Below are 13750 nucleotides of genomic sequence, written 5' to 3'. Positions count from 1 at the left end.
TGGGGCCGCCTGGGTGGCCTTAAAGGGAGGCTGTGTGGGGCCCTGCTCTCCTCCAGCTCACCTGGTACCGAGGTGGGGCCATCGGTGGAGGCCACACCTACACTTGAACACATCTGAGCAGCACCTGGGCAGGTAAGACCTGGAGGTAAAGGGGCAGCAGCCAGTGTCAGGACTTGCTTTCTGTTTCCTGCGGATCCCTCCGTTCCAGACCCGCCCTGCCCCTCTCTTAGCCCTTGGCTGTGAGGCTGGCTCGCAGCACCCCAAGAAACCGAAAGGATCCCACAGACACTCCCGAGTTCTGTAGGGAACCAGCCTCTGAAAAACAGATGGGGCCCTGGGGGAGGACGCATTTATGGGGGCTGCAACCCCATTTTCCCCCACTGACTGGGAAAAGCCGCTGTCCCCTTGGGCCTCAGTTTGCCCATCTGTTCAGTGCTTTGAACCCTGAGTGGGCCACCCGTCTGGGAGCAGGACATTGGGGTGCTTGTCTCCACAGTGCTCCCAGCACACTGGGTGACAGTCTCTGCCATTTGGGGCTTCAGTGTCTCCAATAGGGCGGTAAGGATGGTGGGCAGGTCCCAGTCCCGCCCGCCCCCCCCCTCCCCCCCTCCGCCAGCACTGTGTGCCCTTAGCCAGGACTGGACGCTTGCTGTGCTTCAGTTTCCGAGTCTGCAAACAGACAAGAGGACGTGCGGTGAGCGGTGTGGAGGGAAGACAGCAAGGCTGTGCGCCCCAGGTTTGACAGAACTGGCCCCGGTTGAACGCTCAAGCTGTCATTCTGGGCTGGGCCCTGTATGTGGACTTGTCTCAAACCCTCATCCCAGGCAGGCCTGCCAGGTGTGGGGCTCAGGCCCATTCGATGGAAGAAGACTGAGGTTGAGGGGGACCCTGCAGCCAGCCAAGGGCAGGACTGAGCCCCAGCCCACTCTACTGTGTCCCCTGCCCCGTAGACTGGCCACTGGTCCCAGTGGCCTGACTTCCCTGCAAACACTGAGCTCCCGCAGCCCTGGCCATGCTCTGCACCTCAACCAAGAATCGGGCGGGTCAGCTGAGCACCTGGGAGGACCCGCCGCCCAGTTAGGGCCTCTGTGCTCCATCTGTCAGTGGGACCCGGGCCTTGCCCACCCACCAGCATTCCCGCCACTTTTGAGTCTTCAATCGGCTCTTTGTGTCCGATCCAAGTGGCCCGGGGCCTCCTCCCAGCTGTGTGATGGCCCCATTTCATGAGAAGGAAACAGGCTCAGAGAGGCTACGGGGATGTGAACCCAGACCCGCCGAATCCCCCAGAAACGGGCGGGCAAGCCGAGCTTGTCCCAGAAGGGACTCGGGTGGAGTAGCCCGGAAGGTGGGTTTAGCCAGGTGGCACCATGGAGGTATGGGACGCGGACCCCCACAACCCAGAAATGGGCAGCTGGCTCGTGTACCTGCTGTGTGACCCTGGGCAAGGTGTCCCCTCTCTGAGCGGCACTGAAAGGTGTGGGAGAGCCAGGTGGCAGCTAGAGGGAGGTTTCGGGTGAGTTCCAGCGCCGGGGGCTGGAGGCCCTGGGGGCTGGGGCTGGGGCCAGAGTGCAGTGGGCGGGTGCCTGCCCTCCACGCCGCAGGGGTATCGGCTTTCTCCCTCCTCCTCCGGACTTTGTTTCCTGATCCCGGGTGGGGCCGAGGAGGAGGGAGTGCACCTGCCTCCCTTGGGTGGGGCCCTTCCCCGGCAACCTGTGGGCAGGGCGGCGCCGCCAGAGTGGAGCCGAGGCTTGGAGGCTGCTGGGGCCGGAGCTGGCAGGTGAGGCTGGGGGCGTGAGGGGGCAGGATGCACGCAAAGCACCGGCCGCGGGGTGGGTCCTGCATGGGGTGGGGTCTGTGTTTGCAGTGGGGATTCCTGTGTCAGTTGGCATCCTCCACTCACCTGTGAGGCCCCTGGGAAGCAGGGAGAGAGGCACTCCGTTCTCACCCCATTCCCCTCTGGACCCAGCTGGGGTCTCAGGGGCTGGTGGGGTTCTCCCATGGTTCTTCAATCCCATTGCTCTGAAGTATTGAGGTCTGTGTCCTTCCTGCCCTCCCCACCCCGCCCCCCTGCCCCTGCCCCTGCCCCAGAGCCCATCCCGGAACCTTGCTAAGCTCTCAGTCTCCACCCTGGGCTTCTGGCCTCAAATCTAAGAACCTTGAGCCCTGACCTCCCCCCCCCCCCCAAGAGAGGGGCCTGCCTGGCGCCATGGCCAGAGGCCAGAGAGGCCCCCAGTCCCCCTCCGCCTGTGGGTTCTGAGAATCCTGGAGGCTGATGGGGAGGCACGTAGCACCAGCCAGAGCCTTGCTTGGGGGGCAGCACCTAACGACTGCATGGGGCCCGGGGCTTGGTGGGGGCACTGGGGAGGAGGGGTGGGGTGGAGCAGTGTGTTCGTGCCAGCATAGAGGCTCTGTCCAGCAGGAGACACAGAGACTCGGTTGTGTGTCAAAGGGACGGAGGCTCTGCCCAGCCAGGGCCTGGGAGGCTGTAGCACTGAGTGATGGAAGGAGGAACGCCTGGAGCCCCTTCCTGCTGTGAGACCTTCCCTGTCTGAGCCTCCGCCTCTCCAGCAGGCCTTTGCCCTGATGGCGGGAGGCCAGTTTCGCTGATGAGCAAGCAAATGTGTGGCCCCAGGGGCCATAAACCCCCGTTTCAGTTTTGTATTGACATGGATACAGAGGTGGGGCTGGGAGGGAGCAATCCAGGAGGGCTTCCTGAAGGAGAGCGACCAACTAGGAGTGAGGGTTTGAACTTCAGGACCTGTTTCCCTGTCATTCCTGTGTGACCCGAGGTGAGCAACTTCTCCTCGCTGGGCCTTGGTGCCGTCTGCTGTAAACTGGGGACAGGATTGGTCCCCTCATCACAGGATCTTGTGAGGAGCAAATAAGATGAGGGGTGAGCTAAGACTTGCCCAAGGTCATAGGTGAGAGGGGCCCTGGGGCCTTGAACCCAAGACCCAGACTGAGTCCCACCCCTTGTTGTCCTCAGTGAATTACCTGGGAGAAATGGGCCAACAAGGAAGTGGTGCCCCACCCTCCCCCCACCTGAAGGAGACACCCAGCACCCTCCGGGCAGGCAGATCTCTTTTCCAGGAATCAGTGTGCCCTGTGGGTTGTAAATCCTGGTGAATGAACATCCAGCTATTCACTCAGCAAACACTCCTGAGTCACCCCTGCCACACCTGTCCTTCCCAGGGAGCCCCAGGGCGTGGGGACAGAGCTGACCCAGAGGACAAGCTGTGGTCTATAGGGGAGCCCCAGAGGGGTAGCCAGGTCTGCAGCTAAAATAACTCAACCCCCACATCCTGAGAACCCGGAGTGAGTAATGTTTGCAGAGACCACACCTGATCAGCCAGCCATTATTAAATTCCTGCTGAATACCAGGCTCTGGCTGGGCTGCAGGAGAGATGCTTGTTCACCTGGGGCCCCTGGGAGAGAGGGTCCTGGGCTAATAGGTGGGAGAAGACAGGCCTTAAGTAAACGTATTCCCCTTTCAAAGTCATGTTTACCCCCAATAACTTCCAAAGAGAAAATCCCTGTGGGGGACTGCCCTGTCACTGGTACAGTGGCTCAGCCCAGTGTCTTGGGATTTACTATCCAAGCCGCTGTTTTAAATAATTGTTTTCCTAATTATGGTTTCAACAATTGATACATATACAAAAGATTGCATGATAGATAACCTTGTTAGTTGTAACATTGTTCCCATGATCGATTTTCTGTTGCTTGATAACACTTCCCCAGTTCAAGGACATGCCGTGTTTTTCCTTTTAGAACCACATTTAGCGTTTACAAGCAAGTTGGTATAAAAAGGTAGCAGACGTGCATAGCAGCTCTGGTGGAACCAGGGCCCAGGGCAGAGAACAAGAGCTGCCTGAGGAGTTGGGAACAACCTGCCTTCCTTTTCTCAGCTGTAAAAAGGTGATGCCTAACATTAGGTGCTGGGCCAGGCTTAGATGATAGCTCCAACAATGGGGCAATCTGGGGGACTCCCTGGAGGAGGTGTCCTGTGGGCGGTAGCTAAGGAGGCTGTGGAGGTGCAGAAATCATGGACCTTCAGGCAAAGGGAGCTTCAGGGGGATGAGGCAGTTCAGATTTGAGGTTGAGGCACCTACAGAGTTTGGGAATTTGTGCTGAGGCCAGATGGAGGCCTCAAGCACCTGGGGAAAGCAGTGAGAACGGAACCATGGAGATACCAGGAACCACAGAGATGTGAGATCAGGTGCGTGACCTTGTAGAAAGCTCCTGGACACCTGGGGGAGGGGGGAGGCGGCTCTGGGCCTCCCTGGGGCACTGGGTTAGGGTGTGGCCTGGCCTAGCAGGATAAGGTCCAAGCATTCCTAGCCTATCCTGGCTTTATGTGGCTGAGGTGCGGTGGGGTTGGGTTGGGTGAACTGAGTGAAAGAGGGGAGGAGTAGGATTAGGGCAGCAGGGGATCCCCAAGACTGGGTGTGCAGTGTCTGGGAGATGATGAGCAGGGGTGCCTGCAAATGGCAGATATACATGAGGCAAGTTGTTGGATCAGTACAGGGGTGAGATTCAAGTATGGCTGGATCCAGGAGTTCAACCAACATTTTTAGGATGTTGTGTTGGGGTTGGGGTTGCTCTTGAGCAGGCTGTGTCCACAAGGGGGCATGTATGGCCCCCAGAATTTATCAGTTTCATTCCACCAACATGACAAGCCTAACAGGAAGAGGGTCCAATTTCCACAGTCAAGTGTCAGGATTTCATGTCATTGACCAGGTTGAGTCATATGTCCATCCCGAAACCAATCACAGAGGCCAGGGGAGGGGGTGCTCTGATTGGCCAGGCGGGGTCACTTATCTATCCCTGGACCAATCACAGAGGCCACTTGGGCAGGACTTTGCCCTTGGAGGAACTGGACATTGTGCCCCTCCCCAAGTGCTCTTACCTGGCGGCTGTGCTTCCTTCTCATCCTCAGGGAGCTGAGAGCGTCTCCACCCCAGACCTTGTGGTGGCTGAAACCCCCAGAACATGGACCGAGTGACCAGATACCCCATCTTCAGCATCCCCCACTCGCCAGGCATGGCGGGCCTGGCTCTCAATGGGGACATGGGTTACACATACCAGCTGGTGCATGTGGAACCCTCGGACAGCGACTGGGGCCAGGACCAGACTGTAGGGTGGGGAGGTGACCACAAGGCCCAGCCGGGCGTGCTGAGGGCCGGGGCGTCCTGCAGCCTGCGCACCTGCCTCAGCCAGCCGTCCCTGCAGCCCGAGGACGATGAGGATGAGGAGATGAAGGCCTACCACCTGGACACCAGGGACGCCCTGCTCAGGCGGCCGCCGGACCTGGAGCGAGAGCGCTGGGCGGTCATCCAGGGCCAAGCGGTGAGGAAGAGCGGCACGGTGGCCACGCTGCATGGCACCCCTGACCACAGGGGCCCCAGGACCCCTGCACGACCTCCGTTCGTCCCCCTGGAGGAAAATGTGGTCGACAGGGAGCAGATCAACTTCCTGGCAGCCAGGCAGCAGTTCCTGAGCCTGGAGCAGGCAAATGCCAGGGCCCCTCAGACCCCGCCAGCCAGGGCGGCACCGGAGTGTGCCCCACCCAGGATCAGCCAGGCCCCCAAGGCCTCGAACAAACCGCTCCTCGCCAATGGCTACGCTGTCTCGGTCAAGCCCCAGGTGAAGGAGGTGGTCATGGAAGAGAAGAGGGTCCGCGGTTTGCCCACGGGGCCCGGTGTCCAGGCCATGGGAGACCCTGGTGCCCGGTCCCCAGCGGAGTCCCCGGAGGCCCCCAAGGAGACACCCATTGAGCGGGAGATCCGGCTGGCCCAGGAGCGCGAGGCAGCGCTGCGGGAGCAGCGGGGGCTGCGGCGGGCCGTGGGGCGCCAGGAGTTGGTGGAGATCCCCACGCGGCCCCTGCTGACCACGCTGAGCCTGCCGGCGGCCCCGCGGCGGGACCGGGGGCGCCCTTCGCTCTACGTGCAGCGGGACCTGGCGCAGGAGACGCAGCGCGAGGAGGACCACCGGCGGGAGGGCCTGCAGGGGGGCTGGGTGTCCAAGCCCGAGTGCACATCGGGGCTCCCCCAGCCTGGACTCAGGAGAGCACTGAGCTCAGACTCCATCCTGGGCCTGGCCCCAGACCCCACCGGTGCGGCCGACCCCGCTCCAGAGCTGAGGAAGGTGAACCGCATCCCCCCGGACGCCTACCAGCCGTACCTGAGCCCTGGGAGCCCCCAGCCGCAGTTCCCAGCCTTCCGCGCGCCCAGCAGGCCCAGCGGTCTCCCCGCGGACGAGGCCAAGGCCGCAGCGTCTCAGAGGCATCTCTCGGAATCCGCCAGGAAACCCTCGGGCACCAAGCGGGAGTCCTGGAAGCCCTCGGGGGGACCCCCACCAGCCAGCAGGGGTGTCGTGCGATGGGAGTACTTCCGCCTGCGTCCCCTGCGGTTCAGGGTCCCGGATGTGCCCCAGAAGGCTGAGACCGCCCGAACCTGGGGCTGGGAAGTGGCCGGCGCCCCAGCTCTGAGGCTGCAGAGGTCCCAGTCCTCTGAGCTGCTGGAGCGGGAGATGGAGAGCGTCCTGAGGCGGGAGCAGGAGGTGGCGGAGGAGCGGCGCCACGCTCTCTTCCCGGAGGTCTTCTCCCCGCAGCCCGACGGGGACCCGGACTCCAGGAGCTCCTCCCGGGCGTCGGGTGAGGAAGGGTCCGGGCGGGGAGCGGCTACTTGGATCTGGTCTCGGGGGTTGGAGCAGAGAAGGGTGGAGAGGTGGAGTTTGGGGGTATCAAGAGGGACGGAGAGTGGAGGGACCTCAGGGGGACTCTGTCCGCGCCCCCAGTTGGCTGGTCTCTCTGCCTGTATGTTTCCGTAAACCGTAGATTTTGGAGAGAGATGTCAGCTTTGCCCTGTGGCGTTTGCTTTATGGATTTGAGGGTTTTGTTATTAGGCGCATAAAAGGTTTGCAGGTGCTGCATCCTCTCGGTCCATTGTTCCGCTTTGTCAGATGAAAGATCTCCTGTGTCACTTTTTAAAATATATATATATTTTATTGATTTTTTACAGAGAGGAAGGGAGAGGGATAGAGAGTCAGAAACATCGATGAGAGAGAAACATGGATCAGCTGCCTCCTGCACACCCCACACTGGGATGTGCCCGCAACCAAGGTACATGCCCTTGACCGGAATCGAACCTGGGGCCCTTCAGTCCGCAGGCCGGCGCTCTATCCACTGAGCCACACCGGTCAGGGCTCCTGTGTCACTTTTAATGTTTTCCCCTGGCATGCTTGCCCATCCATCTGTCCAGTTCTTTCTGGCTGGCTGTTTTGGTCGTTCTATCCGTTTTCCTGGCAAGCTCTCTGCCCTGCACGTCTGTTCACTCACCTGCCTCCTTAAGTGGTCCAGATGTTCTGTGTCTCCCAGGCCCTGGTCTGATAGATGTTCTGCCCTCACGGGACTATGGCAACCTCCCTGATGCTCCGTCCTCCCCCCTGCCCCCCGCAGGCACCACAGGTAGTTACTCAGTGTCCGAGTCACACTTCTTCACCCCCATCCACCTGCACTCGGGCCTGGTGTGGACGGCAGAGGCCCCTGCGGAGGCTACTCCTGGGCAGAGAAAGAAGAAGGAGCAGTGGGTGAGTCTAGGACCCTGGCCCTCCCCTTGGAGGCCTGGCTGAGTTCTGACACCGCCGACAGGAAGGTGGAGCGAGACTTGTCAAAGGTCGCGTGGCCCATGAGTTCCTGAGCTGGGACTTGAACCCAGGCCTGAATGCATACCACACATTTGTAGCTATGAGGCCATCTCCTCCCTGAGTGGGGTACTGGGGACGCCATGGAGAATAACACCAACTCCAGCCTCACCCACCCTGGCCTCATGGGTTTGGGCACAGGGAACTGGGTTCCACTCTCAGCTCTGCCACTTGCCTGCTGTGTGATGTTGGACAAGTCCCTGCCCCTCTCTGATCCTCAAGCTCCTCCTTTGTGAAATCACCATGAAAGGAGCCATCTCCGAGCCTTACCGCAGGGCCTGGCCATGGGAAAAGTTCCATAAATGGTGACTGTCTTTATTAAGCTGAAGTTGACAGAAAGAGAAAAAAAACTGCAAATGGTAGCCTGAGGCTGCACGAGGCGGGGGTGGGGGGTGGGGGTGGGGATAGCATGAGGGAACAGCATGGTGGATGGCTGAATCTGTGGTAATCAAGGGGCACTCAGAGGACCGTGAGGGCATGGAACACCTTCCCTCCTGCCTCAAGGGCTGACTGAGGGGACTTTGCATCGAGTTCCAGGGGGGCTCTGGGGTGGGGCAGGGCCAGAAGGCCCAGGGCTGACGTATGTTCCCTTCCTGTAGTATGCCGGCATCAACCCCTTGGACCACGTCAACTCGGAGGTGAGTGTACTCCTGGGGGCAAGGACTGTCTTTTCCTCCCCCATCTGTGCCCCCCCCCCCCCCCATGGCACCAGGGCCATCAAAAGCTTTTCTTTGGGATGTGGAAACTTCACTGGGTAGCTCCTGGATTGGCAGTGTCTTCCCGCGGTGGATTTTGCTCTGATCTGCTTGTGATGCCTGTGTGGGCACGGATTGTGCAAGATGGGTGCACTTGCAGCTTCTTTGTCAAATGATGAAGGTTTTGGACCAGATTGGGCCCAAGACAAGGGCGTTTTCTTTTTTTTCTTTTTTTAATATATTTTATTGATTTTCACAGAGAGGAAGGGAGAGGGATAGAGAGTTAGAAACATCAATGAGAGAGAAACATTGATCAGCTGCCTCCTGCACACCTCCTACTGGGGATGTGCCCGCAACCAAGGTACATGCCCTTGACCGGAATCGAACCTGGGACCCTTCAGTCCACAGGCTGACGCTCTATCCACTGAGCCAAACCGGTTTTGGCAAGGGCGTTTTCTTTGAGGGAGGGGTTCATCTGCGCGTGTGGAGAAGGCCAGCTACCTCAGTGGGTTTGTGGAATATATTTGGGGCCATCTTTGAGCTGAGCCTACAAAGCCAGACCCAGATATTTCCCCTGCTATGGAGCTCAGCATGAGTTAGCACATCCCTTGGTGCTGTTAGTAGGAGTAGAAGGTCTGAAACAGAGGAGGGGATGGCCCTGCTTTGCCCCTGTCCTAAGCCTGTCCTATGAGCTGGCAGTGGGGGAGGGGGGGAGGACGCTAATGAGGACCCTGTACCTCCTCTTGCAGGTCCTGGAAGCCACGAGGGTGACCCGCCACAAGAACGCCATGGCTGAACGCTGGGAAGCCGGTGTCTATGCCAGTGAGGACGAGGACTGAGCCTGAAGACGGGGGCACCTTGACCCTATGGGAACTGCCAAGACTATTCCCTAGTCCCCCACTTTAGGAAACAGGTCCCCCTTTAAACCCACAATCCGAGGACCACAAATGACACGCCCACAATCCCGAGGGTGGGTGTGCCCCCTGACTCGAGGGCTTTCTTTTCTGATTTTATTTTCCTAGAGAAATCGTTCTGCTTTTTCTGGGTCTAAAGCCGGGGATAAAACGGGACCTCTGTCGATTCTTCCTGCTTCTAGGACTTTGCCAAACGCTCTTGGTCCAAGAAGAAAGGAGACCAGCTCCCCTCCCCCACTCCAGTTGTCATTGTTCCCACTCGTCTGAGGGCAGAGGGGCTGGGTGGGGGAAGGCATGGGTCCTGGCACCTTGAGGAGCTGCAGGTCTGAGAGGCACACTCGGCCCCCCTCTACGTCCCAATCTGAGAAGGGGGGCGTGCCCCCCACTCCACCCCCGGGAAACCGTCCAGTCTGAGGAAGGAAACCTGAGCGCCCATCGGAGGGCTCCGCACTGCCCTGCCGGCCCCGCCGCAGCGCACGGCAAAGCCCTGGGGACGGCACAGAACCTGCAGAAAAAGGGCTTGATTTGTGGGCTCCAAGGGGTCCTTGTGTTCCCCCCAAACTGCTTGTCCACATCCACCATGAAATAAACCCTCCTCCCTCTGGTTCATTCCTCTTGGTGACACTCACTGCTCCCAGCGGAACCTCTGGCCTTCACCCACCCCACGGGGTGTCAGCGTCTCACAGCGTTCCCAGCACGCGGCACGCAGTAGGTGCTCCATCAGTGCTGGGGGGGTGACCCTCTTCGGTAAGGCCAGGCCCAGACTTCCCACGCCGTCCCATCCCACTGAGCCAGGCACTGCTCTGCAGCCGGTCCGTGCTGATTCAGACAAGAGTGTGTGATTCCACTCACAGGCGGTGCCTAGCGGAGTCAGATTCACGGAGCCGGAAAGCCGGTGGTGGGTGATGGGCTGGGGAGGAGGGGGTTCGTGTTTGATGGGGTCAAAGTGTCAGTCTGGGAAGATGAGAAAGTTCTGGAGATGGGTGGTGGGGTTGGCTGCACGACAGTGTGAATGTGCTTAACGCCACTGAGCCATACACTTAAAAGTGGTTAAGACAGTAAATTTTGTTATGTGTATCTTAACACTATAAACGGTGGGGGGTGGGGGGAGTGGTGGCTCTCTTGAAGACATAAGAAGGCCGTTGGGGACCATCAGGGAGGCTTAAAAAAATTAGAAGTGGCCCTGGCCGGTTGCTTAGTGGTTAGGGTGTCGGCCTGCACACCAAAGGATCACAGGTTCGATTCCCAGTCAAGGGCACGTACGGGGAAAAAAAAAGGGGGGGGGGCACGTACGTTGGTCGCAGGTTTGATCCCTGGCCCGGTAGGGGCTCATGCAGGAGGCAACCAGTAGATGTGTTTCTCTGGCATCGATGTGTGTGTCTCTCTCTCCCCCCACTTCCCTCCCACTCTCTCTAAAAGCCATGGAAGAATGTCCTCAGGGGAGGATTAACAAAACACACACAAACTTGAAGTGCCCTAAAAATGCAATGTCCTCTGAAATTCTTGACTTGTCCTGACTGGCATGTCCTGCGGAGGCCAGAAGTTCGACCACTGGAACGGTCTTGTTTTTCAAATGCATTTTTCATTTTAATTCTTTTAATGAGGCAGCCCCCTTAGAAAGCGGAGAGAGAATTCTATCCTCCGGCCCGGCTGGCTGCCCAGGAGGTATTTGGTGAAAGGTTTAAATAAATTCTTAGTGGAATTCCCAGCGGAGGGCGGGTCTGTCTGGAAAGTGGAGGGACTCTCAGGGTGAAACGAAACCGGGCGGCCCAGTGGGCGGCACTTCTCAGATCTTGTATCTGGGCCCGGGCTGCCCCTCACTCTTTCCTGCGAGCTGTAGATGCTTTTCCCTGGTTTTCCCAGCTCGCTGTATTGTGATCCGAGAAGGGGGCAGCGTTTTCTCCCAGGCCATTAGAAAGGCTGAAATACAAACCGAGCTCCTGACTAAAATGCCAGAACCCGGCCTCCCTCCCTCCCAGGCCTGCTTCTCAGCACTTTTTGCAGCACCCGCCCCCCTTTTCCTCTGAGCATCCTTGTTTAATTGACCTCTGCAGGGCCGTGGGGTATTCAGGAGGCCATGCCTCGAGGGAACCCCTCTTATGCATGTGGAGGGGACAGGGTTGTGAGATAAAACCGGGACACCCAGTTAAATGTAAATTTTAGGCCAATAACAAATGACTTTTTTTTAATAATAGCAGATTTTTTAAAAAAATATTTTTTTATTGATTTCAGAGAGGAAGGGAGAGGGAGATAGAAACATCAATGATGAGAGAGAATCATTGATTGGCTGCCTCCTGCACGCCCCACACTGGGGATCACACTCCCCACACTGGAGATTGAGCCAGCAACCTGGGCGTGTGCCCTGACGGTGAATTGAACCATGACCTCCTGGCTCATGGGTTGACATTCAGCCACTAAGCTATGCTGGCTGGGCAACAAATGACTTTTTAAATATATATATATATATATATATATATATATATATATATATATATATATATACTAGAGGTGGGGTCTCTCGGCCTGGCCGGCGATTGGGGCTGATGGGGGCGGGGGGAAGCCAGGGGGAGGTTGGCCCCAGCAGCAAACTAACCAATGGCTGATTCCACGAGGAATTGGGCTCCCTCCTCCCCCTGTCTGGGTCCGGTGTGTGGGTGAACCAGATTCGGGGCTGTCAGGGCCCCAGCAATAAGGTCTGGGTCAGTGTGTGTGATAGCTACTTGCTGGTCGTTCAGTTGTTCCAGTCATTCAGTTGTAAAAGTCGCTTAGGTGACTTTTATTGATTTAAGAGGAAGGGAGAAGGAGAGAGCAATAGAAACATCAATGCTGAAAGAGAATCATTGATCGGCTGCCTCCTGCATGCCCCCCACTGGGGATCGAGCCCACAACCCAGGCATGTGCCCTTGATAGGAATCGAACCCGGGACCCTTCGGTCTGAAAGCTGATGCTCTATCAACTGAGCCAAACCAGCTAGGGCACAAATGACGTTTTTAGTATAAGCATGTCCCATGAAATATTTGGGACATCTGTATGCTTAGAAAAATCACTCACTGTCCATCTGAAGTTCAAATGTAACTGGGCATCCTGTATGTTTGGTTACTAAATCTGGCTGCCCTTGACGGGGCGACTGCCAGACTGGCCGGCTCCTCCCCTGAGGGACCTGTCGGCATTCAGGAGCAGCAGGCAGGCAGGTCCCAAAACATAAGCACTTCAAATGCATGTGTCACACGTGCTGCCGTCCCTCCAGCCGCATGCGGCACATGACCAGCCCTGAGTCAGGACAAGAGGGTTACATAGGAGCATGGGAGGCCGGGGCCACCAGGACTATTCCTGGATTAATCTGTCAGACCGTCGGGCCTGGGGAGACCCTTACCCTCCCTGTGCCTCCGTTTCCTCATTTGTACTACAGGATATCAATGGTATAGTATCACCTTCACAAGGCAGTGGTGAGGACTAACTGATTAACAGAGTACTACTACCTGGTATACATACAATAAATTCCAAATTAGTGTTGGCTCTGATTAACCATTGTGTGATTATTGGATTCATATCTATTGTCCCACCAGGCTGGCCTCCTGATTGGTGGGGGAAGGGAGTGTCTGTTTTGTCCCTGTCATGTGCCCAGTGCCCCGACCAGCGCCTAGCAAACCATAGGTGCTCAGTAAACATCACAGTCTCTCGTCAGTTACTAAGGGTCTGGTGCTGTTCAAATCACTGCGACCCAGCCATGACCTAGGGGCATGGTGTCCGTGCCACAGAGCTCAACAACACTTACATGGTGACATAAAACAAGGTAATGAAATCCGACAGCAGGAACAGAACACAGGGAGTGATGGGGTGGCTTCCTGAACCAGGGCGGTCAGGGGAGGCCTCTCGGAAGACGTGACCTTGAAGCAAAGGCCAGAATTGGATGAAAGAATGAGCCAGAGGAACATAACTAGGAAGCGGGCACAGCACATGCAAAGGCCATGATGCTGGGCCGTGCCCGGCGCGTTCGGGGAACAGCAGGGAGAACTGTGTGGCTGGAGTGGAATGAGGGAGGAGATGATGGATAGGGCAGGACTTGGGCTTTTACCCCAGGGATGTGGGAGCCATGCAGGCCGGCAGAACAGAGTTGGTGCTCACAGCGCCCTCTGGTGGACTTTGGGGAGGACAGACGGTGGAGGACAGGGCAGAGCTAGATAGGGGGTCGGACCTGGAGGTCCCTGGTGGAGTCCCTACGCTTTGCCAGTGCAGGTGGATGAGAAATGTTTGTGGAGAGAAGGCAGGGAATAAATAGCCCCAAAGGTGACCCCTCCTGGCCAAACGGCCCTGTGGCTCCCGGTTTTCTTGCTGCCTCCCCAGGTCCTTGCCACATGGCACCCTCCATGAGCAGCTCACTCAGGGCTGTTGGCTGCTCCCCAGGCCCTTACAAAAGGCCTGCCGGATTAGGTCGGGCCC

The 13750-nt window shown here is 57.9% G+C and overlaps 1 protein-coding gene across 4 annotated transcripts; it reads left to right on the top strand.

Moving 5' to 3' along the window:
- Positions 1-59: 59 nt before the first annotated feature.
- MISP (mitotic spindle positioning) lies at positions 60-9915 on the top strand. 4 transcript variants are annotated; one of them, XM_079771079.1, is made up of 5 exons: positions 60-132; positions 4937-6652; positions 7457-7587; positions 8301-8339; positions 9146-9915. In XM_079771079.1, exons 2-5 carry the CDS (start codon positions 4990-4992, stop codon positions 9233-9235), a joined length of 1923 nt encoding a protein of 640 aa, XP_079627205.1. In that variant the 5' UTR covers positions 60-132; positions 4937-4989; the 3' UTR covers positions 9236-9915. The 4 variants fall into 4 exon arrangements, with proteins under 4 accessions (XP_079627205.1, XP_079627204.1, XP_079627207.1 ...); XM_079771078.1 differs by lacking the exon at positions 60-132 and adding an exon at positions 1668-1777; XM_079771081.1 differs by lacking the exon at positions 60-132 and adding an exon at positions 2407-3915.
- The last annotated feature ends 3835 nt before the right edge of the window (positions 9916-13750 follow it).

The sequence above is a fragment of the Cnephaeus nilssonii genome (genome assembly GCF_951640355.1).
Source record: "Cnephaeus nilssonii genome assembly, chromosome: 5".
In the NCBI taxonomy this organism is placed as follows: Eukaryota; Metazoa; Chordata; class Mammalia; order Chiroptera; family Vespertilionidae; genus Cnephaeus; species Cnephaeus nilssonii.
The sequence above is the reverse complement of the archived record's forward strand: the minus strand, read 5'-3'. Positions and strand labels throughout refer to the sequence as shown.